The 23,512-nt window shown below is 35.4% G+C and overlaps 5 protein-coding genes across 8 annotated transcripts; 3 read left to right on the top strand and 2 right to left on the bottom strand.

Annotated features, from left to right (window-relative positions):
- The first annotated feature begins 1,070 nt into the window (after positions 1-1,070).
- Positions 1,071-3,168, top strand: tank (EI24 domain-containing protein tank). Its single transcript, XM_073964639.1, has 4 exons — positions 1,071-1,283; positions 1,347-1,645; positions 1,707-2,381; positions 2,448-3,168. Exons 1-4 carry the CDS (start codon positions 1,269-1,271, stop codon positions 2,827-2,829), a joined length of 1,371 nt encoding a protein of 456 aa, XP_073820740.1. The 5' UTR covers positions 1,071-1,268; the 3' UTR covers positions 2,830-3,168.
- LOC141391910 (transforming growth factor beta regulator 1) lies at positions 2,918-4,609 on the bottom strand. 3 transcript variants are annotated; one of them, XR_012409746.1, is made up of 3 exons: positions 4,392-4,609; positions 3,280-4,207; positions 2,918-3,227 (listed from the first exon to the last, which is right to left on the bottom strand). XR_012409746.1 is itself a non-coding variant. In XM_073964640.1 (2 exons), exons 1-2 carry the CDS (start codon positions 4,503-4,505, stop codon positions 3,356-3,358), a joined length of 966 nt encoding a protein of 321 aa, XP_073820741.1. In that variant the 5' UTR covers positions 4,506-4,609; the 3' UTR covers positions 2,918-3,355. The 3 variants fall into 3 exon arrangements, 1 of the variants encoding a protein (XP_073820741.1); XR_012409747.1 differs by having other exon boundaries at positions 2,918-3,214; XM_073964640.1 differs by having other exon boundaries at positions 2,918-4,207.
- Positions 4,610-5,496: 887 nt separating this feature from the next.
- Positions 5,497-10,935, bottom strand: LOC141392585 (uncharacterized). The gene has a single exon (XM_073965517.1). It carries the CDS (start codon positions 10,933-10,935, stop codon positions 5,497-5,499), a length of 5,439 nt encoding a protein of 1,812 aa, XP_073821618.1.
- A 2,380-nt stretch (positions 10,936-13,315) lies between these two features.
- Positions 13,316-16,541, top strand: LOC141391920 (transcription factor grauzone-like). 2 transcript variants are annotated; one of them, XM_073964652.1, is made up of 5 exons: positions 13,316-13,535; positions 14,368-14,495; positions 14,557-15,407; positions 15,476-15,670; positions 15,862-16,541. In XM_073964652.1, the coding sequence occupies exons 2-5, from the start codon at positions 14,376-14,378 to the stop codon at positions 16,529-16,531; spliced, it is 1,836 nt and encodes a 611-aa protein (XP_073820753.1). In that variant the 5' UTR covers positions 13,316-13,535; positions 14,368-14,375; the 3' UTR covers positions 16,532-16,541. The 2 variants fall into 2 exon arrangements, with proteins under 2 accessions (XP_073820753.1, XP_073820752.1); XM_073964651.1 differs by having other exon boundaries at positions 13,423-13,583.
- A 2,342-nt stretch (positions 16,542-18,883) lies between these two features.
- On the top strand, positions 18,884-21,127 carry LOC141391921 (transcription factor grauzone-like). Its single transcript, XM_073964653.1, has 4 exons — positions 18,884-19,152; positions 19,218-20,011; positions 20,142-20,339; positions 20,403-21,127. Exons 1-4 carry the CDS (start codon positions 19,039-19,041, stop codon positions 21,082-21,084), a joined length of 1,788 nt encoding a protein of 595 aa, XP_073820754.1. The 5' UTR covers positions 18,884-19,038; the 3' UTR covers positions 21,085-21,127.
- The last annotated feature ends 2,385 nt before the right edge of the window (positions 21,128-23,512 follow it).

The raw sequence follows: 23,512 nt of genomic DNA, 5'->3' as shown, positions 1-23,512 counted from the left end.
ATGGCCATACAATCCCTTGATTTGAAATCGATTGAAAAATGTTGTGGAATGAAGTTAAAAAATCAAGGGTAAAGTGTCCATTAAATTATGGCGACCTTTGGCAACTTATACAGGTTGCATAGGACGCGATACCAGTAGAGAAGTACCAAAATTTGGTCGACTCGATGCCCAGACGATGCGCTTCCGTTTTAGAAAACAAAGGATCGTCTACAAAGTATTAATGACACTGAAACACTTTATCTACCATTATTTAGTAAAAACCTGCATTAATTTTTTTCAAGTTTGGTCCTCATTAAAAGATGTCATGAAGTGTCCTTATTATTTTTCACACACCAAACTACGACAGTTCGCATAAAATATAAAAGATAAATAAAATATGGTTACAAGCAATCAAAATATTTTTACAATACTTTTCTTAACATTTTTAGAAAACAATAAATCTTCTTCTTATGTTAAGATAGTGATCAAAGGTCAACAATAAATATATGAAAATCGAAAACAATAAATTGTAATGTAATTGTAATGTAATTTTCACTTTTTTAGTCAATTTTCAATGTAATCTTGGTTATGGATTGAAGTGTCCTTATTACTTTTTCACACCACTGTAGTAGATTAAAATCATGAAATTGCTGTAATGGGGAATTCGGCCTAAAAACACCTAATTTCATGAAATTTTTTAATGAAATTTGGTCTTATGCCAGACTATGAAAAATTTCATTAAAAACGTTTTTCCATTTTCTTCCCAATTTTCATTGACGTCTACACACATATATGAAATCATATGAAAAATGTGATATTTTCATTGCTTTGCAGTGGTTTGGGAGTTACGAATTTAAACACAAAGAATAATTTCAGATTACAGAACCTTGTGCACAGATGGTCTGTTCCAGTACTACACATTTCTACTCATTTTTACTCCGATAACCGATTTTTCCTTTATGTTATCGAAAAAATAGTAAAAATGTGTAGTACTGGAACAAACCAAGAGTTTCACCCCCTTCAAACCTCTTGCTATTAAACTCATTTTCACGTACATGAAAATTTTCATAGTCTGGCATAAGACTTATACATACGTCAAAAACATGTAATCAGCTGATGTTCGCTATCACTAAAATTGTAAAGAGGAAATTCACTTTATAAAACGCAAAAATAATAAAAGAAAAACAAAAACAATCAATTCATGGTCTTGATTTTACAAAATTCTCTAAAAATAATTAGTCGTCCAAAATTATAAATATTTTTCTCTTAATGTAATAAATACAGTAAACATGGATTCAGTAAAGGTAGTTGCTTAAGTCCTATATTTAGAATTTCAAAGTGCCTCAAAGTTTTTTCTTTGTCTTTAGAGCATATCACTCGGGTTTTTATATGGGTTATGGGACAGTATAAAGGGCATGACATTGGTTTTTTACATTGATGCTGAGATTCACAGATTAAATGCCGAAAAGGAAGCTGAACGCCAACAGCGCCTGCAAGAATGTCAACGTATGATGCGTCGCAGCCCATCACCGATACCTTCATCAGCATCTGCCATGTACGAAGAAGAGCGTATTCGTGAAATGGCAGCTAGGGATGAAAACCCAGATGAACGACGTTTAGATAGCTTACCAAAAAAGCAAAAGTCGGAACCATCAATACCCTTTAAGTAAGTATTCCCCTTCTAGATATTATTAAACAGCTAAAACAATGTTCAACTTGCTTTACAGACAGAAAAAAATAGCAAAAAAAGTTTTGAAATCATGTGCTCTCAATGGCGGTTTCACCTGGATGAGCATAATTCTATTTGAACGAATTCTTTTGCCAACGTTAAAATTTATATTGACACTGTGCTATGGTGACAAGTCCCAAGATCTCCACATGATTTGGGGCTGGTTGCAGTCAATCTTATCAATCATTTTTGGAATGATGTGGGTTTTACCCATCTTTCTCTTAAGTAAAATAGTTTCGTCACTTTGGTTTGCCGACATTGCAAACGAAGCGTATAAAGTTCGTAAAGGAAAGCCCAATCTTATTCCTAGCATCAGTAAATTGGTTGCCGATTTCCTGTTCAATTTGGTCGTGCAGGCCTTGTTCTTAATTCAAAGTATGCTAGTCAACTTGCTGCCCATACCATATATAGGTGGATTTCTGTGTTTTATTCACCTATGCCTGCTATATTCTTTGTATTCATTTGAATATAAATGGTTCAATATGGGCTGGGAATTACATAGACGTTTGAATTACATTGAAATTAATTGGCCATACTTTTTGGGATTTGGAGTACCCTTAACTGTGTTAACCAATATGTCATCATCGATTATTGTGAGCAGTTGCATATTTTCCATATTTTTCCCTCTGTTCATATTAAGCGGTAACGAGGCTAAGCCTATCGTGGGAACGACGTAAGTCTAAATTCATATATTAACTTGATGAGACAAATAATTTGTATACAAATCTCTCGTTTTTAGTGAAACACCTTTACGCCTCTTTTCACCTGTAATATTTGTATCCAACTTAATATTTGGAGGACGTAAGGTAGCTAAAATAACTGCCAATGCTAAAAACGCACAAACTAAGCATACAGTGTCTCAATATCAACAACGACAAGTACATCATCATCGACACCAACCTCAGGAGGACGCAACAACAAAGCGCCGAGTAGCAGAGATTCGAAATCCACAAACGCAATTTCGTTACCCACAGCCACCGGCACGTATAAGTCCAGCCCGTCTTACACCTACTCCGGAGCGTCAAATCCGTTACGCGGATGGTAGTCGTATTCTCTTACCAACACCTGCGCCAGTAACAGCCACATCAAGTAGGTCGGAAGGCAAAAGTCAACGAAGGTAAAATCCTTAAAAAAAGTAATCTAGCTATCAGCAACTGACGACGACTGAGTATGCATATATATTTTACAATAATAAAAGAAATACTGTGCTTTGACTATTATTTAGCTAGAATTTAATTATTTTTTGTATGTGTATATATACTGTTAAGTGCATGTTTTCATTTCATCATCAGGCATAATTTATTATTTGAGAAGAAAACTAACGATTATGACAAAGATTTTATGATTATGTATACGCTTAAGGTGAACAACAATTTATTTCTAAATAAAACTAGAATTAGTAATCTTTCAATTTTTTACATAATATATTTTTAAATATAATTTGACAAACAGAAATTCAAGTAAAATGTGTTCATGTTTCTCAGTGGGTCAAGATGTGGTGGGTGACTGCAATAAAATACTTAAAAAACGTATTTTCATATCAATTTAGCAATTTCTGTAATGTCCCTTACCTCAACTTGTTCTGCAAATTCATTAATATGATGATGCCTCAGCACACCTGGCCTCTATAAAAAAACTCTATGATTTTCAATTCAAATCAAATAATTCATCTGGGGGTTCATCTTTGATTTCCGGCATTGTATGATATGCAGACATGGTAATTAGAGACAATGCCTCATATGACATAGTCGGATCTTTTTCCTCGGGTATATTGTGTGCAGACACTTCACTTTTGTTAAGAAATTCTTTAAAATTAGTACATGACTTAAATGATGGATCAAGTTTTAGCAACGACTGTACAATACTATTTGATAGACCGAAAAATTTCTCCCCTTGAACATTTAAGGGTAATTTTGATAGTGATCTTTTCAGTGTCTCCAACAGAGCACGATGACAAATATCTGCCGTTTCACCAAAGAAGACACTATCTAAGTCATTATCAGGTATTATTTGAAATTGCGGATAGCCTGCATTGTTTAATATTTTACATGTAAAAACACATTTTCGTTGTGGGTCTTTGGGATGGGCATATATTCTAGTGGCCACATATCCCACTGGATAAATCCAATTAGCATTATGGAAGTTGGGATTTGATGGAAGAATTTCACCCAATGAATGTATCAATACATTCGACAAGTTTATGGGCATTTTAGGTTTGCCCTGAGAATCAACATCGAATTTATCCTCACACATAAGTTTTAACGTTTCAATATTTTCCACAAAATTTAAATTTGTCGTCTTCTTTTTGGGGCCTCTTTTCTTTGGAATGTTATTTGTTTTCTGTGCGAAAGTTGAGGCGGTAGGATCGTTAGTTTTCTCTGTGTTCTCGTCAAATCCTTCATGGCGCATAAGACGTTTTATTAAGAATCGTCGTTCTTCGCGTGCAATTTTCAAGTCCAACTGAATCTGTGACACTTCATCACAAAGTGAAGCATTTTCCTAAAAGATACGTAAAATTTAGATTGCGATTGGTGTTGAAAGTGCATATCATCATCATAAATGCCAAAAGTCGCAAGTAACAATTAAAAACGTTATAAAAGGAAAAAAAGAAATTGTGGCGATGTAGTAAAACTCTGGCTAACACCACTTTAAATTCGCAAAAAAAGGAAAAAAGATTACTTACAAAAACTATTTGCTTTATCTGCCTTTTGATTCTTTTATATTTCGATTTATATTTTAAATTCATAACCCTTGAATGCTGGGTATTTTGATATTGATAGCGCATTGAAGACGACATTGATTCTTCTTATAAACTTTATTTTTTAATAAAATTATTATTTATAGTATAAACAAAGTGTGGTAGTGTTATCACTAGAGAATTGTAGTTCAAAGGCAGTATTCCCATGAAAGGACGATTGGAACTAAATCCGATTTTTAGTTAATCTAGTTCAGAGCTGGGCAAAATCGAGAGAGAGGCAAATTTAAGGGAGAATTAATATTTAATTTTTCTTGATGTTTCATTACTTATTTCAAAATTTTTAAACATAATTGTTGTCTAAAATCGTCCACAATGCAAATTGTTAAAAAATATAAATAAAAAATTGCATAAACTTTTTAATGGTTCACAAAAAACTAACTCTTATGTTACACGCTGAAACTTTCTCTTATGTTACACGCTAAAACTTTCATACGAAACTTTCCCATTATTTTGGCGTTCATAGATCGAGTTCCTTACAAAAGTAATTTTATGAAATTACTGTAATGGGGAACTCGACCTAAGAACGCCAAAATAATGGGAAAGTTTCGTATGAAAGTTTTAGCGTGTAACATAAGAGTTTCATACGAAACTGTTGAGTTCGAGACGCAAAACAACTTTTTTAGTCGCCCTCTTCCAAATAAAACACTTTGAAATAATTTCACTTAAAATGTTTATTAATAATAAAGGGACTGTGGCGCTTTAAAAACAATTTGTTCGCTGCGTATTCAAATTCGAACTAATTATTGTCATCTCTTCGTTGCCCTTTGAAGCTACTTTTTTTCGTCCATTAGACATTGCCGTTATTAAACAATAACAACATACATACTTATTACTTTATGCATGTATGTATATACACATAGGCAAAGGGCCACATAAATAAAGGGCAACAAAGAGATAAATAGAGATCAATGCAAAAGTGTGTTGACTACATGAAAATTCAAGGTTGCGATCGTATTTAATAAAACAACATAAATAAGAAGAAAGGTAAATAAACAGTGGCGGCGGTAACATTCCCCCCTTCGTAAGCGAACTAGGGCCTCTTGAGCTTACTGTCATCCTTCTTAATACCGACGTCCAGGACTGCTATTTTGGTTACTGGCCTTTCGTACTCGCTGGAACTGGTTCTAACTTTGACGCTTCGAACTTGACCATCTTTTGCTGCAAATAACTCGGTTACAATACCTTTGGGCCACTTGTTGCGAGGTAGTGTATCGTCAACTATAATTACGACATCTCCGACAGTTGGTGGTGGAACTTTTTCGAACCACTTGCTTCTTCGTACCAACATTGGTCCATATTCACGTACCCATCTTCTCCAGAAGTTATTTGCAAATTGTTGGGTTTGATGCCATCGTTGTCTTAGATCGTAGTCGTATTCACAAAGAGGTTTCTGCCCTGCTGCTGAGCCCAATAATAAATGGTTCGGTGTAAGTGCATCGTCATCCACTGTATTTAGAGCCACAAATGTTAACGGGCGAGAATTGATGATAAATTCGACTTCATAGAGTGCACATCGTAGGGTCTCATCGTTAAATTTGAAGGCTGGACACATTGAGTAAAGAATGGATTTTACTGAACGTATTAAACGTTCCCATGCACCGCCCATATGCGGGGCAGCTGGAGGGTTGAATCGCCACTTGATAAAATCATATCTGGAAAATAGCTTTTTGAACTCCAAATGTTGTCTTTCCTCTTGGAGCATTCTTTCAACAGATTTAAAATTAGTACCGTTATCGGTGTATATTTCTTTGGGAGAGCCACGACGACTTATGAAATTTTGAATGCACATTATGCAGGAACTGGTGTCAAGACTATGAGCCACTTCGATGTGAATAGCACGTACCGTTAAGCATGTAAACAGAACACCCCATCTCTTTTCTTTGTGCCTGCCGACTGTGACATATAATGGGCCAAAGAAATCAATTCCGACGTAAGTAAATGGACGTTCAAAACTAGATACTCGGGCTGACGGTAACGCTGCCATCTGAGGTGGACATGGTACTGCTGCTAAATTCTTGCATTGTTGACACTTTCTTCGTACACTCTTATAAAGTGCTCTCAATCTGGGGATGTAGAATTCGGATTTAATATTTGACATCACTGCTTCATGCATACAATGATGAAATTTTTGATGGTAGAATTGAACCACCAGAAATGTTATGTAGTGACTGTTGGGTAGAATTATTGCATTGTTGCAACTTAACATCTCAGCTCTTCCTGAGACACGTAGAACTTCATTTTCGTCTAAATAGATATTCATTGGCTTCAATTTGCTGCCTTTTTCTAACGGCCTGTTATTCTTGAGGCACCATATTTCGTCAGGAAAACAGCTTTTTTGGGCATACTTGTACAAAACAAGTTTGGCTTTCTGGACACATTCGAAATTCGCATTTTCTGGTAATTTGCAGCTACGGACCACGGACTTTAACTTCTCCATAAAAAGTAAGAATAGCGACAGCGCCTTATAAAGTCGTCTCCAGCATGAAAAATACTCAATATTTATGGTGAACGAATGTGATTTCGAAATATGCAACAGACAATTACGTACCTCTTCATTGGTTTGTGCTAATACAGGACTTTTCGGCCAAGAACTTTCATCTTCTTCAAGGAACTTAGGACCATGGAACCACAAATCTTCATTACAGGACCCAATTTTCGTCGCAAAATCAGCTGGATTCAATTTTGAGGGCACCCAATTCCATTGGGTAATATTTGTAGACTCCAGGATTTCTCCAACTCTGTACATGACGAACGGCTTAAAATTCTTCGGATCCATGGACAACCAGCTCAGCACAGTTTTTGAATCCGACCAGAAGAAACTTTGCGTACATTGAAGTCTCGTCGCTTGGACTATTTTGTCTGCAAGGCGCACTCCAGTTAGGGCTGCTTGGAGTTCCAACCTCGGAATGGAAATTGGTTTGAGGGGAGCCACTTTGCATTTTGCTGCTACAAGACTGGTATTGACTTCTTCGAGATACTTAATGCGAAAGTAGCACAACGCTGCGTATCCGTCTTCTCCAGCATCGACAAAGGTATGCATTTGGACATCTTGAGTGAACTTCAACAGCTTGGAGTAACATCTTGGAACTTGAACATGTGAAATTTTCTCCAAATTGGACAACCATGAAGACCAGTTGTTGTACAGCTCGTCATTTAGCTCATCGTCCCATTTAATTGCCGATCGCCAAATCTGTTGTAGAAGTATTTTCAACCCAATCGTGTAATGGGAGATGAATCCAAGCGGATCAAATATGGACATCAGGACTTGAAGAACCTCCCTCTTGGTAGGGACTACATGCGACTCGAATACGTTTCTCGAGAGCCGTGAAAATCTGCAATTATACTGAAACACATCATTATTGGATTCCCAATACATACCAAGAATTTTTTCGACGGCTCCAAACGTATTCTTTGTCAGCTCTCCATCGCCTAATTTTTCCTGCACCAATTTGGAATTCGACACCCAATTTCTCATGTGGAAGCCACCAGCAGCATGTATCGTTTTAACCTGTAGTGCTAACTCTAGGGCTTCTTCTTCACTGTGTACGCTGTCGATAAAATCATCCATGTAGTGATACGACTCAACCGCCTTAACTGCTCTGGGATAATTTTCACGAAAGTCGTCTGCGTTCTTGTTGCGCACAAAATGAGCAATACATGGAGCACAGCTAATTCCAAAAGTTAACGCCTTCATCACATAAACACTGATTTTGTCTACGTCACCATTTTCGAACCACAAAAATCGTTGAGCATGCATGTCTTCATCTTTGACGTTGATTCTATGAAACATCTCAGCAATATCACCACAGACTGCAACTTGACCAACTCGGAATTCGATTAAAACATTGAAGAGTGACGTAAGCAAATCAGGACCACATAGCAAATAATCGTTGAGTGATTTGTTATTGGATTTGGCTGCTGCATCCCAGACCAGACGTACTTTACCAGGCTTATTCGGGTTAAGGGCCACAAAAATTGGAAGATACCAGGTGCGACCAGGATAATTACTCATTTCGGAGTCCAAAACTTTTCTTGCGTATCCTTTTGAGAGAAGCTTGTCGATTTCCTTCTGCATAGTCTGCTTTAATTCAGGATTTTTCTTAAACTTCCTCATGAGACACTTTAGTCGATGAACTGCGACATTGTAGCTATTAGGTAATTGAGGATCACTATCTTTCCACAGTAGGCTCACTTCAAATTGTTGATTTTTCTTTACGCAGTTGTTTTCCAAAATCTGCCTGGCTCTTTGATTCTCGATCGACAATATATTTTTAGGTTGCGACACATCCAGAGAAAAATATTCTTTTACTTCATCATGTAAGATTTGATAACGACGTTCACATTCACAAGTGTGTATATTCAGCGAAGCTACTTTACCAACATCTGTGCCACTACCCTGAAGAGTCCATCCCAGTCGAGTCTTTGTTGCAATAAACTGATTATAACCACCTTCACGAATTTTCATTGGGACAGCCACTCGCCAATTATTAACTCCAATTAAAATCGTTGGCTTTGCGTTGACATATGACTCGACTGGCAATCCTTTTAAATGTGGATTATATTTCACAACATCTTCAAAATTTAATGTTTGCTTGGGCAGTTCAAGATTCTTCACTGTTCTCACATCGTGCAGCATAAAACGAGAATCACCTTTGACACCAGACACTTCAATATTAATTTTCACCGAGTCATCTTCAGAACGAGTTGTGTTGCCAGTCCAACGTAGTTCCAGAGGTTCTTTTTTGCCTTTAATTCCGAGCTTATTGAAGAACTCTTTCTCCATAAGAGTCACGGAAGAACCTTCATCCAAAAAAGCAAACGTTGTCACTGAGCCACCATCATAAAAAACTCGAATCGGCAAAATTCTGAAACATGTCTTCTCTTTATCACTGTCACGATGAGAATTTACACTTCGGCTTTGTTCGGTAGGCACGAAATTATTTGCACTCACATTCAATGAGGACTGATGATTATGTAACAATGGATGATGCTTTGCTTTACAACCACCGATTTCACACACTTTATTTGAAAAGCACTTTCTGCGATGTGAATTTAGGCACTGGCGACACAATTTGTTTTCTTTCACTATCTTCCATCTAGCTTCCAAATTTAGGGATTGAAACTCACCACAACTCTGGATTTTATGAGCTTCACTTTTGCACGAAAAACAAATTGGTTTCTTTGGGCCACTGTGCTGATGTGTATTCACCGATGCTCCTTTCTTGCTTGTTATTGGAGACACGACTTGGCTGGCGGCAGCGGCTATGTTGTAAATCCAATCACTGAACACTTTCACTATCGGAACACTAGAATCCTTTTGATGCATAGCCCAACTTAATTTGTGGTTATTCGGCAATTTGTCCACTAATGTCTTCACTAACATCGGATTATTTAAATGAGCCTTCATATCGCACGCTTCCATTGTAGAACAAATATTTTTAATTGTTAATGCATATTCAATTATGCTATCCAGTCTGTCCTTCAGTGGTGGAATCCTCATGGCTTTATCGATCATGCCATCTAAAATATGTTCAGGACGACCGAAACACATTTCCAACGTCTGAATAATTTCAACCACCATCGAAGGAATTAATAATTTACTTTTCACCAACTCTTTAGCACGACCACGGAGACACGACTGCAAACGCATTAAATTTTCACCATCAGTGTAACCAGCAATCTCGGTACTATTTTTGAAATTACTGATGAACAACGGCCAATCCTCTGGGTTTCCATCAAAATTCGGCAAATCCTTTGGTATCACTTGTCTGGCTGCAATTTGAGCTGCTGTTGGTTGAAATGTTGTAAACGTCTGAGAAAAGGAACACGATGGCTGGCTTACGTTGCCTTGGGACAGAATTTTATATTTCTTCTCCAAATATTGCCTTTGTAATTCTTTCTCCTCTTCCAACATCTGCAGCTGCAATTGAGTCTGAGACATGTTGCTTGGAACCACGTCAGAAATACCGGAATTCTCAAAATGGCGGTCTTTATGAAAATTTTTATTAACACTGTTTGAATATGTCGATGTTGTTTTTGTCAGTGGCATAACTGTCGTTTGAGACATAGTTGTTGGTACTGACGACACTGTACTGGAGCCATGTTTACTTGTACTTGGATTATGTGCCTTTTTATATGCACCTTTTCCAAGAACGGGATCCATTTCTTTTTGTTGTTGTTTTTGTGATGTGCCAGGTTGCGCCATATTGGCTGGTGATGATGAAGCCTGCCTCCCGGCAGTGAAATCAGCGGTATTATTTACGGCTGGCATATGCTCCGATCCATCACACTCGTTACTTTGGGCCACAGATTGGTCACCACAGCACGAACAACTCCAGCTTACATTCTCAATGTTGCTATCCACTTTAACACACTCGAAATGGAACCACTTGTCACAAGAATCACATTGCACCATACGATCGGTGTCTTTTAAATCGCATTTGTTGCAATTAAAATCGGTTTCTGACATGTCGTCAAATTGTTGAAACACGATATAAAATTATTGTTATTTTATTGAGAAAATATTTTTTTTATTTTTCAGAAAATAATTCCTTTTTTAAAATAATAATATCTTTATTTTAATGTGATGCTGTATCAGCGGCTTTTTGATATTTTTCACAGCTTTTATATTTATTATTATGAGCCACAAACAATCTTACACACTCTCTTCCCAATAACAAATTTATTGCTGAAACCACTGTAATAATTTGCAGCACTCGCGAAATTATTTTTATTTGTTATGCTGAACTCTTATTGAATTGTTTTTAAAGAGTTAAATTGTTTTTAAAGAATGTTGAGTTCGAGACGCAAAACAACTTTTTTAGTCGCCCTCTTCCAAATAAAACACTTTGAAATAATTTCACTTAAAATGTTTATTAATAATAAAGGGACTGTGGCGCTTTAAAAACAATTTGTTCGCTGCGTATTCAAATTCGAACTAATTATTGTCATCTCTTCGTTGCCCTTTGAAGCTACTTTTTTTCGTCCATTAGACATTGCCGTTATTAAACAATAACAACATACATACTTATTACTTTATGCATGTATGTATATACACATAGGCAAAGGGCCACATAAATAAAGGGCAACAAAGAGATAAATAGAGATCAATGCAAAAGTGTGTTGACTACATGAAAATTCAAGGTTGCGATCGTATTTAATAAAACAACATAAATAAGAAGAAAGGTAAATAAACAGTGGCGGCGGTAACACGAAACTTTCCCATTATTTTGGCGTTCTTAGGTCGAGTTCTCCATTGCAGTAATTTCATAAAATTACTTTTGTATGGAACTCGATCTATGAACGCCAAAATAATGGGAAAGTTTCGTATGAAAGTTTAAGCGTGTAACATAAGAGTTTGTCTGTGTGCTAGCACACAGACGTGCTCACCCCTGATCTAGTTCTTTTCATTCATCTCGTTAATTTTGTTTATTTTGTTCCATTATTTTTAAAGTAAATTTACATATCACTTTACCCAAACAGTGGATGTGTTTTCAGCTTTAGGTAAAGAGGTATGATTGGCATAAAAATCGCGCATAAAATGCACCCTGGGGCCTAATTACGACATTCGATTCGATATAGAATTTGCTCGTGAATGAAAAAATCGAACTGTGAACTCCTATGTGTTGTCCAAGAAACATTGAGAAAGTAGATGGTAAAAAATTTGTTTATTTTAAAGCAAAAACTAGAAAACAAAATTATTAACGAAAAAATTTAAATATTTGTTGAAATCGTTGAATAATACTTTGGGTAATAATTTCGGAATGAAGTTGTGCTAAAAAACTGTACGAAATTATTTTTGTAAAACTTTTTGACTTTGCTGCGTTTACAAATGACAGTACAGTTGATTTCATGTATTGATTGTCAAAATCCCACAACTTGCCTGTGTGACGTAGGCGTCCCGACAACTGCAAAAGAGTTGTACAATTTTGAATGAAAATCATCGATTTATTTTTGTTTTCCATTCACATATTTTGTTTTTGTTCATGTTCTTTTGTTTTCAACACATTTCAATGATTATCTCACTTATTTTTACAAAAATGGACAGCTGGGAGACAAACGACAAATATATGTATGAGTTAGTAAATCAGAGTTGTATTTGAAGACAAACTGTCTGGTGTAAACGCCTAGTTAGAAAATGTACAGTTGGTGGCGCGAATAGGTTTTCATAGTTTGATTTTTTTCATTCTCGAACAAGTAGCCGATCGAATCGAATGTCCTAATTAGCCTAGCCCCCTGCTTAGTCTTATGCCAGACTATGAAAATTTTCATCTACGTGAAAATGAGTCTGAAGGGGGTGAAACTCTGTACACAAGGTTCTGTAATCTGAAATTATTCTTTGTGTTTAAATTCGTAACTCTCAAACCAATGCAAAGCAATGTAAATATCAAAATTTTCATATGATTTCATATACGTGTGTGGACGTCAATGAAAATTTAAAAGAGAATAACAAAGAATTTTCTAATGAAAATGTTCATAGTCTGGCATAAGACTGACAAGAAATACTAATGAATGGTCTGTTCCTTTACTTTTAAAAATGGTAACAGTGGCAAAAAATGGTAAAAGTGGTGAACTGCTCCCATATAAATTGCGTGCTTTTCAAAGTAAAGGAACGCTTGACAGGTTAAAAATGGTAAGAAATGGTAACCTCAGGTACGTAAAGGAACAGAGCAGAAGCGAAAACGGAGAGCAAGAAATCTCCGTGACGAAAGTACACTGTGTAAAAGCCGACTTTGACTTCAAATTTCAATTGGTTTGACAGCGATGTTTGAGAGTAACCGCCGCTAAAATACCTGATTGACTTCGTAGTCAGATTATCAGCTGATTATTATTTTTCCCATGTCTGATTCGTAAACATTCTTTTTTATGCTTCACACCTCATTCTAAACCTCTCAGTTTTGTTTTGGTTACTAATTGTTATTCGTTAATCTTTGTTTTCTTATTCGTTGTTCCGTTCGTTCATTCGAGGGAATAGTTCATTTGAACTGTGAAAAAAACAAACATAAACATATACAAACAAAAACGATTTGTGAAAAATAAAATTGATTTAATTATATTATTTAGGCTTAAGTTGAATGTTTTCATTAAGCTCGGATCGGGACCAAATTTATTTCACAGGTAGGTCTCGTCACCCTGATCACAAATATATATAATATTTATTGCGGAAGTCCATATTTCCCGAGATATGGGCCTCTGAAGTTCCGAAAATTCCCTTGTTAAAGGCCAACTATTTAGACAAAAATGTATGATTTTAAAGGAAATTTTGTTCCCGTTCCTTAGATTTTCACCTGTCCATAGGAGAAAGTCTTAAATCCCCGGCCGAAGGCCGGCTATTTAGAGAAACTTTTGTGATTTTAAAGAAAATTTGGTTCCCGTTCCCTAGATTTGCACCTGTCCATAGGAGAAAGTCTTAAATCCCCGGCCGAAGGCCGGCTACTTAGAGAAACTTTTATGATTTTAAAGAAAATTTGGTTCCCGTTCCCTAGATTCGCATCTGTCCATAGGAGAAAGTCTTAAATCCCCGGCCGAAGGCCGGCTATTTAGAGAAAATGTATGATTTTAAAGAAAATTTTGTTGCCGTTCCCTAGATTTGCACCTGTCCATGGAAAAAGTCTTAAATCCTCGGCCGAAGACCGTCTATTTATAATAAAATGTATAAGTATTATAGTATATTCCTTAAGCTTTACAGTAGTATCCATATTATCATTATCCGTTCAAAAATAGCGAAGTTACACACAAAGGAATATTCGGAACATCAGAGGCCCATATCTCGGAAAGTATGGACTTCCGCAATAAATGTTATATATATTTGTGATCAGGGTGACGAGACCTACCTGTAAAAAAAATTTGGTCCCGATCAGAGCTTAATGAAAACATTCAACTTGCTCCATTATTTATTTAGAAGACATTATGGTGATATGTTGCTTGTGTTTGAAAGACTCACAAGATACCACAGATATCTTTACAGATGAATCTGATGGCAAACAGCCTAATGTGGCTGTTATGATAGCAAAATATTTTTGGTTTGAGGTAATATTCAATCGACATTTAATCGAGTAATCAATGTAAACTAGCTCACTTTGCATTTCAGCCACTTAAAGATGACCCGGCCTTCCGATCAATTTGTATATACTGTTGGAGAAAGCTTTACGACTTCCATGAGTTCTATGAAATGGTTGAAACTGTCCATCAGCATAACAGGCCAGAAATGGTGACTGTAAAAACAGAATCGCCTACAATCGAAACGAAGGATGAGCCTAACGATGAAGAAGCATTTGGAGGAATGGATGAGGTGCCGTTTTCACCCACTTTGATAGCGACAAACAAATCCAGTTCCAAATCTCTAGTAGCTGATGAGATAACCTTCAGTAGCCAGTTAGTGGTGGATGACAATGACGAGCGTAGTTTTGATGAGGACGATAGGCATTTCAAAGATGAATCGGAGGATTCCGATCCATTTGATGATACGGAAATGGATAAAAATAATGATGATATTCCATTATCAAAATTACTTGGTATAAGAATGACTAAAAAACCAACCAAAGACCAACAGCTTGTCTCTAAAAACACAGAGGAAAACAGTGAGGAGAAAAAGCCAAGACGAGGTCGGAAAAAACGATTGGACAATGAAGTGGGCAGTGAAGAAGTTCGAAACCGTAAACCAAGAAAGACTAAAGCTAAGGATAAGCCTATTAAGGATAAAGAAGAAGAAAGTGCATACAAAAGTAAAATGAAATCGTTCGACCAGGAAATAGCACAGTATATGGGACTGCACTGTGATGTTTGCAACATAGCAGTTGATAATTTTGCTGGTATCAAAAATCATATGCGCATCGAGCATAATATCGACAATGGATATGTTAAATGCTGCGATAAGAAGTTTCACAAAAGAGCGAACCTTTTGTATCATGTTCGCCACCATGTGGATCCAAATTGTTATAGGTAGGCTAGGCTGTAACCCCATATGTTCATAATCTAACCAGTGCTCATAAAAACGTCATATTTTGCAGATGTGAAGAGTGTGATCAAACATTTTCCGATTACCAATCGCTGCGTAATCATCTTAATGTTAAACACCAAAAAGAAGAGGACAAAATCTATCAATGCACTGATTGTCCTAAAAAGTTTGCACGCAAATATTTGCTGGAGCAGCATAGGACATTTAAACACAAAGATCACAAACAGTGTAAAATGTGCAATAGAAGGTAAAAAAAACAAAAAGTTCGGTTTGGGGGCTTCATGCGGGTTCTGTCTGAGAAGTACATTTAGTTTAAGAGAAATTCATGCTTCCTGAAGTATGGAACACGAATATTAAAGCATGGTCCGAGTGAAACCCCTAAACTCTTTTTACCTTGAGTTTCAGTCATTGAATGCTCGTCTCATAATATATTCACAGATATAAAACCATAGAGGAATTGGAAGAACACAATAAAGAGCCTTGTGCTGTTGGAATTATGTGTGATATATGCGCCAAAGTTATATTTGGACCCGGCCAATTTAAACGTCATCAATTGGAACATGATAGTAGTCAGTCACACAAAGTCCAATGTGATTTGTGTGGATCATGGCATAGAGACAAATATGCCCTGCGGAAACACAAGAGACGTCATTTGGAACCAAAAACACCGCACGTTTGCGATATATGCCAAAAAGTATCACCCAGTCGTGAAGCAATGATTAGTCATAAAAAATATGCTCATCGTTCGGATAGGATATTTGAATGTGAATTTTGTCATAAATCATTTAAACGGCCAATATCTCTGAGAGAACATTTAACAACGCATACAGGAGCAGTTTTGTACACATGCCCTTATTGTCCCAAAACTTTCAATTCCAACGCCAATATGCATTCGCATCGTAAAAATGCTCACCCTGTGGAATTTGAAGAAGCACGAAAACGACGTAAGCGAATTGGTTATTTGGGAGATCAAAAACCAGTGTCAGTTGAGGCTGAAACTACAAAATCCAGCTCAAAGGAAATTGGTGCGGAGGTTACAAACGCAACAGAAACGAAAAGTAACGATCAAGTTTCATATACCACAAATGATAACAATAAAGAAATATGATAAAGCTAAAGTTGTGGGAGCAAGTTAAATAGTGGAGCTGGATTCGAATCAGTCTGAGACCACAGGTAGGTTTTGTAGTGCGGATGGTGCTAATATACATATATTGTTGATCGGAAGTCTATACCTCCCGAAAATAGTCTCCGAAAGGTTAGAAAACCTCTTGGCATAAATTAAGTTTATGAAATTCTTATCGTATAAATTATGCCACTTCTTTACAAAAGTTGTAAACTGCTCCCATGGTGTCAGAAGTTAAGGAATGCTTTTCGAGTAAAAAGTGGTAAAGATTTTTGCACATAAATGAGCTGGGCTAATTATAATAATATACTGCCCGATAATGAGTATAAACTCATCGTGTCACAGGGAGTTTGCCATTGCCACTTAAAAGAGAGAGAACTCTCACAGGGAGTTGTTATTCCTGATTTCATATAGGCTGACTTCCGTATTGTCAATTGCTTTGTGTTTTGTAACTTTGTTAAAATATTTCTGTTGCACACTCATGCATTGTGCACAACAATGCAACTGTGACGATTACGATGTGGAACAGCTGTCAGATGGTATTAGGGAAAACAAACATAAAGAACGCGGTCGCACAAATTTCGTTTGAACATTTTTTAAATGTATCACAATGTGTGAATGAAACCTCCAGTCAAAATTTGCTGAGTGTGATAAACACAATAAGTCTTATGCCAGACTATGAAAATTTTCATTGAAAACGTTTTGCCATTTTCTTCCAAATTTTCATTGACGTCTACACACATATATGAAATCATATGAACATTTTGATATTTTCATTGCTTTGCTTTGGTTTGGGAGTTACGAATTTAAACACAAAGAATAATTTCAGATTACAGAACCTTGTGTACAGAGTTTCACCCCCTTCACACCTCTTGCCTATAAACTCATTTTCACGTACATGAAAATTTTCATAGTCTGGCATAAGACCAAAAAGAAATGTTTTAGAATCATCTGAATATTTGCAACGCAGATAGATTCCAAAGACATGTAACTTCTGGGAAGTCATATATAATATGCCCATTTAGGATGAATATAGCACTTTTGATGTGTATATGGGTATCATGTATAGTTATGTTATTGTCTTTTATTTACTTACTATTTGTAAGTTAAGCTTAATCTCATGTTTGTTGTTTTCAAATTTAAAAACAACATGTTTAAAGTGGGTGTAGTTAAAATTGATTACTTTTGGGGATGGCAGAGAAGACTAGTTTCGTCCAACGCTACTTGGACTCATCAGTTCTGAGGCCTATGGTCATTCAGAGTTCTGTTACCAACTTTTGACAAAAAACATAATAGATTTTATATAATTTTGATTTGAGTTTCTTTGTATTTTTAATCACAATAGTGTTTTTGACAACAAACATAACAATCAGGTGCGCTTAGTGTCCAACAGTATAAACTGTGGTTGGTCCTGTGGCATTTAAAAAATGTATGTAACATGGATCCATGGCAACCCTATAAGCGAGAATAACAAAGGAAACGTTGTTAACCCTGTATATGCGTCAAAATATTGTCATTTTTTGCAATGTGAATACTGCATTTATGAAGTCAGCCTATAGCTCTGTTCCTTTACGTGCAGGAATCTTCAAGTTTTACCACTTTTTACCCGAAAAGCGTTCCTTTACTTCAGACACCATATTCATTCAATTCATACGGGAGCAGTTTACAACTTTTAATACTTTTGCCGGTTTTACCATTTTCAAAAGTAAAGGAAAAGACCATATATTTTTTACATTTCCAAAATGTTGAGCGTTGAACATATGTTATTGTTTACATTAATCATATGGCTGATGACGGCGTTATGCTAAGTTTACATTTACGAAATCCACTCGATTTCAACTGTCAATTCCATAGCTCAAACGTCAAATGAAATCTCATCTGGATTTCATTTGACGTTTAACCTATGGATTTGACACTTGAAATCGAGTGGATTTCGTAAATGTAAACCAAGCATTATAAAACGTTTTATGTGTGTTACCAACGTCCAACGTAGATCAACGACTGACGACACGAAACTTCAAAATGAAAGATGGATGTGTTTAGGGCTTCACACATGTATTTATTTGCCATGATATTTTCTGCGAGTACAGTGTAAACGTTCACCATGGGCTGTATTCTTTTTCCAAATTTTATAGAACAAGAATTGAGCCCATGATACAATAAGAAGGTAGCGTCATCAGCCCAGCTGATGGTAACATAATGTGTCAATTGCATTGAATGTATGCCAAATTTTGACATCTTATGTTACCAAAAACGGCAGTTGCTGCTACCTTCTTATTGTATCATGATTGAGCCACTGTATTTCATTAAAAATACTAGTTGACATCCCTATATTTTAAGGTATCAATCTTCAGTGGATACTGTGGGGAAGAAGCTGTAGAAAACAAACATATACCAACAAAAAATCTTAAAATCATATATTAAAACCATTTATTTATTAAAAATTGCATTTTTATTATCGGCATATTTAAATTTTTAAATTTATTTTTATAATGCTATGTTGCCTGTGCTTAAAAGAATCAAATGATTTCACCGAAATCTTCGATGATAACGAAGAAAACAATCAAAATATTGCTAAGATATTGTCGAAACATTTCTGGTTTGAAGTAATCATTTAATATTTAAGTAGATTCATTGTAGTAACTAACACCTAACTTCATTTTTCTGCTAGCCACTTAAAGATGACCCTGCCTTATCAGCTATTTGCCTGGAATGCTGGAGAAAGCTTCACGATTTTCATGAATTCTATGAAATGGTTGAACATGCTCATAAGCGCTACAAACAACCAGAACTTATTACTGTGAAAACAGAAGAATACCTAAACAAAGATGAGCCTATTGGGGAACTTGAAGAATTTATGATGGAAGTTCCAATTCCATTTTCTGGAGATTTAGAATCACTAAATAAAACTACACCAGCTCCGGACACAAACAACGAAAATTCTTGTGATAGTGATAAATTCGATATATTCCCCAACGATTCGGATCCATTTGATGATTCCTCAAATGACAGTCCCTCTAAACAAGATCTTTCGCAGGCAACAACAGAAACAAATGAAAATTCGAAAAATACAGCAATAGGCAACGATCAAACCAGCAAAGATATAAAAATTCCTGAAAAACGCAAGAGAGGAAGAAAACCAAAAAATAAAGACGAATCTCGTGGTGAAGAATCCGAAAACAAAACCAGAAAATCAAAAGCTAAAGCAAAGACAAGTTGCAAAACGGAAGAAGAAAGCGCTTACAAAATAAAAATGAAATCCTTCGACGAAGAAATCGCCCAGTATATGGGCATACACTGTGATGTTTGTAATATAGCTGTAGATAATTTTGCAGGTGTCAAAAATCATATGCGCACAGTACATAATATCGAAAATGGCTATGTAAAATGTTGCGATAAAATGTTTTACAAAAGAGCAAATCTTTTACACCACATTCGTCATCATGTTGATCCGAATTGCTATAGGTAACGAGGGAAATAATTTGAATTTTTATTTAAAAATTTTAGTTCAGTTATTGTGTACTTTGTTGACCTTCGTTAGAAAATGTAAACCCACTCTATAAAGCAAAACCTTCCCCTTTCTTGTGTTTTCTAGATGCGACGAGTGCAATCAAATATTTTCCGATTATCAATCTTTGCGAAATCACAACTTTATTAAACATCAGAAGGAAGAAGATAAGATATATGCTTGTAATGAATGCCCCAAAAAGTTTGCTAAAAAATATCTCTTGGAACAGCACAGAACATTTAAACACAAAGATCGCTTTAAGCAATGTAAAACATGTAACAGAAGGTAACTTTTTTGAGAGTTTTATATATTCAAATCCTAAGCTAACAGTCTGACACTATTGTGCAGGTATAAAACCCTTGAAGAGCTTCAAGAACATAATAAAGAACCCTGCGCTGGTGGTAGAATGTGTGATATATGCGCTAAAGTCATATTTGGGGGACCAAGTAATTTCATCCGTCATCAAATGGAACACAATGGTCAAGCAAAGGTCCAATGTGATTTATGTGGTTCATGGCATAAAGATAAATATGCACTGAGGAAACATAAACGACGCCATATGCAACCAAAAACCCCTCATGTCTGCGACATTTGTAATAAGGTATCACCTAGTCGCGATGCCATGGAAAGTCATAAAAAGTATGCACATCGAACACCGGACAAGGCATTTGAATGTGAATTTTGTAAAAAGTGCTTTAAACGGCCGAGATCATTAAAAGAACATTTAAGTACACATACGGGAGAATTTTTATATACATGCCCACACTGCCCGAAAACCTTTAACTCCAATGCAAACATGCATTCACATCGTAAAAATGTACATCCAGTCGAATTTGAAGAAGCTCGCAAACGTAGAAAACGTGTTGGTTACTTGGGAGACCAACTTCAAGTAGCTGAAGCCCAAAAAGTCGTAGCAAATAATGATACTCCCGATATTAATAGTAGTGCTATAAATGATACTCCGGATATTAATAATAGTGCTATATCAAGTGTCTCGCAGGATAAGACAAATGATATAACAATGCTATAAAAACTATATATAAAACAAATACAAAAATTAGTATATTTAAAAACTGCAGTTTATGTATAAAAGACAACATGCATTTTTGTTTGGCTTTAGGTCAGAATAATTAAAAAACAATTGGTTTTGTTTTTTACATAATTTTTATTTTCCAATATTTCGACTTTCTTTGAAAGTCATCATCAGGGATTTTTCCTTTTTTAAAGAAACAAATAAAGTTTTTGATATAAAAATATAAACACAAAATATAAATGTTAAAAAATAATTACATTTATTTTTCTTCTGCTAAACAACTATCGGACACATCCTCCTTCTCACTCGAGTATTTTCCAACTAATCAATGCTTTTTATTGTATTTTTCTATAGTGTTTCGGTAAATTTGTGCACAGTGTTCTGTGTCCATCTTGTAGTTGATTCTTTTTTCTGACCTAAAGCCAAACAAAAATACATGTTTAAAACAGTCCAAAGGTCAACTATAAAAATAACAATAAAAGACAACACTAAAATGCATTTTACACTTGCATTTAAAACAGGTGTTTTGGGAATTTACTTCGTTTATTTGGCAAATATGCTCTGGAATTGACAACTTAAATGATGCGTGTTTTATAAAACATGTTAAGGGCTGTTTACACCATCTATCAATGTCGTATGAGATGTCAAATTTTCTACCTGCGAATGTTGTACACATAGTGTGACCACCATGAAAATTTTCATCTATCAAAATGATTTGGCAACTCATATGTAAATTTTTCATTTAGGGAGCGCTCTATTTGATACGGCATTCTCGTATGTAAACATAAATTTATCAGCTGTTTTCTGGCATTCTCAAAAACAAACTGAAAAACAAAATCTTTTAAAAAAGAAAATGGAAAGTTATGTATATTTAAATATTTAGAAAGTAAATAAATGGTGTTTATAATGTTATTTTCAGATCGATTGGTCGAAAGAAGCAGTCTTGGATATGATTGCTTTGTGGCAAAAACATGAACGCCTCTATAACCCCAAAAACCTATTCTACCACAACAAACATGTTAGATATTCATTTTCCTTCAACCAAAATTAAAATTTGCGCAAATTTGCAACTCAACAATAAATATAAACAATGACAAAAACAGCTGTTTTTATATTTATAGGTTATGTAATACGAAAATAACACTTGTAGGTATAAACGCGCAAATTTAAACTTGTATGGATGACGTCAATTTTGACAAACATAGAGAATGTCGAATGGGTGAAAGAAATGATAGCTCATATGACATTGATAGATGGTGTAAACAGCCCTTTAGATGTAAAAACATGTCTGTGGTGTACCTAGCCTCGTTCACATACATCTGGGCTATATCCATGGTAGAATAAAGTAATACTATGTTTACATTTACGAAATCTACTCGATTTCAACTGTAAATTCCATTGCTCAAACGTCAAATGAAATCCAATCGATTTCAGATGAGTTTTCATTTGACGTGTACACAAAGGAATTGACAGATGAAATCAAGTGGATTTCGTAAATGTAAACAGTATAAAGGTAGCCCACAGCTAATAGCTCATTTAGACTAGCCATAAATCCTCGACAGGATTTAATAAATCCAGTACAAATCTCATTGCATTAAATATACATTTTGGAAGATTTAAATTGCAGTCAGCTGATTTTTGTTCATAGCACAATTACCAAGGTAGATGCATCAGCCCATCTGATCGAATTTGAAACGTCAAAAGAATTTTTTGTAAATTGAATTCGTCTCAAAAAACATACGTCAAATCACAAATTTATTGTTTAATATTGAAAATGTTAGCACATTATGCTACTAATGCTAATTAAAGAGCAAATAGCCAGCTTGCAACTTTTTGTATTTTCTAGCAACATGTTGCAAAAAACAGAGTTGTATACGAGGATTTATGCCAGATTTAAAACAAATCCACTCAATACGAGGATTTATTTTTGTATGGGAAATCTGGTAGATTTTGGCTGGATTTAGTAAATAAAACCTGATAATGTGCTAAATCCGGCTAATGAAGTCATATCTAAATGGGCTATTACAGCTGATTACAATTTTTTTCTTTTTATGGCCTATTCTGTCAAAAGCAGGGTTGACATTTTTACTATTGTTGACATTATTCAATTATAAAGGTAGATGCATTTATGAATTGTTACAGCAAAAACTGCTTTAACACTATATCTTAAAATTGAAAGCAAGGACAACAAATTTTATTCGCGTGGCTAAATTAAATTCTTTATTATTTAATATGTAGTAATACTTGCGCAAGAACGATTTGTCAAATATTGACATTTATTGAAATTTGTTCTAAAAGCACGAGAACGAAAAAATTACAAATATTGAAAAATTCTAGCTGAAATGGCGCAGTATCTGCAAATCACTAAGTTAGATCAGCTAAACTTTTCTATTAGAAAATGAGAGAATGACATTTTTGTTTTCAA

This window comes from Musca autumnalis, unplaced genomic scaffold (assembly GCF_047663935.1).
Source record: "Musca autumnalis isolate F117 unplaced genomic scaffold, ASM4766393v1 scaffold_2, whole genome shotgun sequence".
Taxonomy (NCBI): domain Eukaryota; kingdom Metazoa; phylum Arthropoda; class Insecta; order Diptera; family Muscidae; genus Musca; species Musca autumnalis.
Note: the sequence above shows the minus strand (reverse complement) of the source record. Positions and strands in the feature narration are given on the sequence as shown.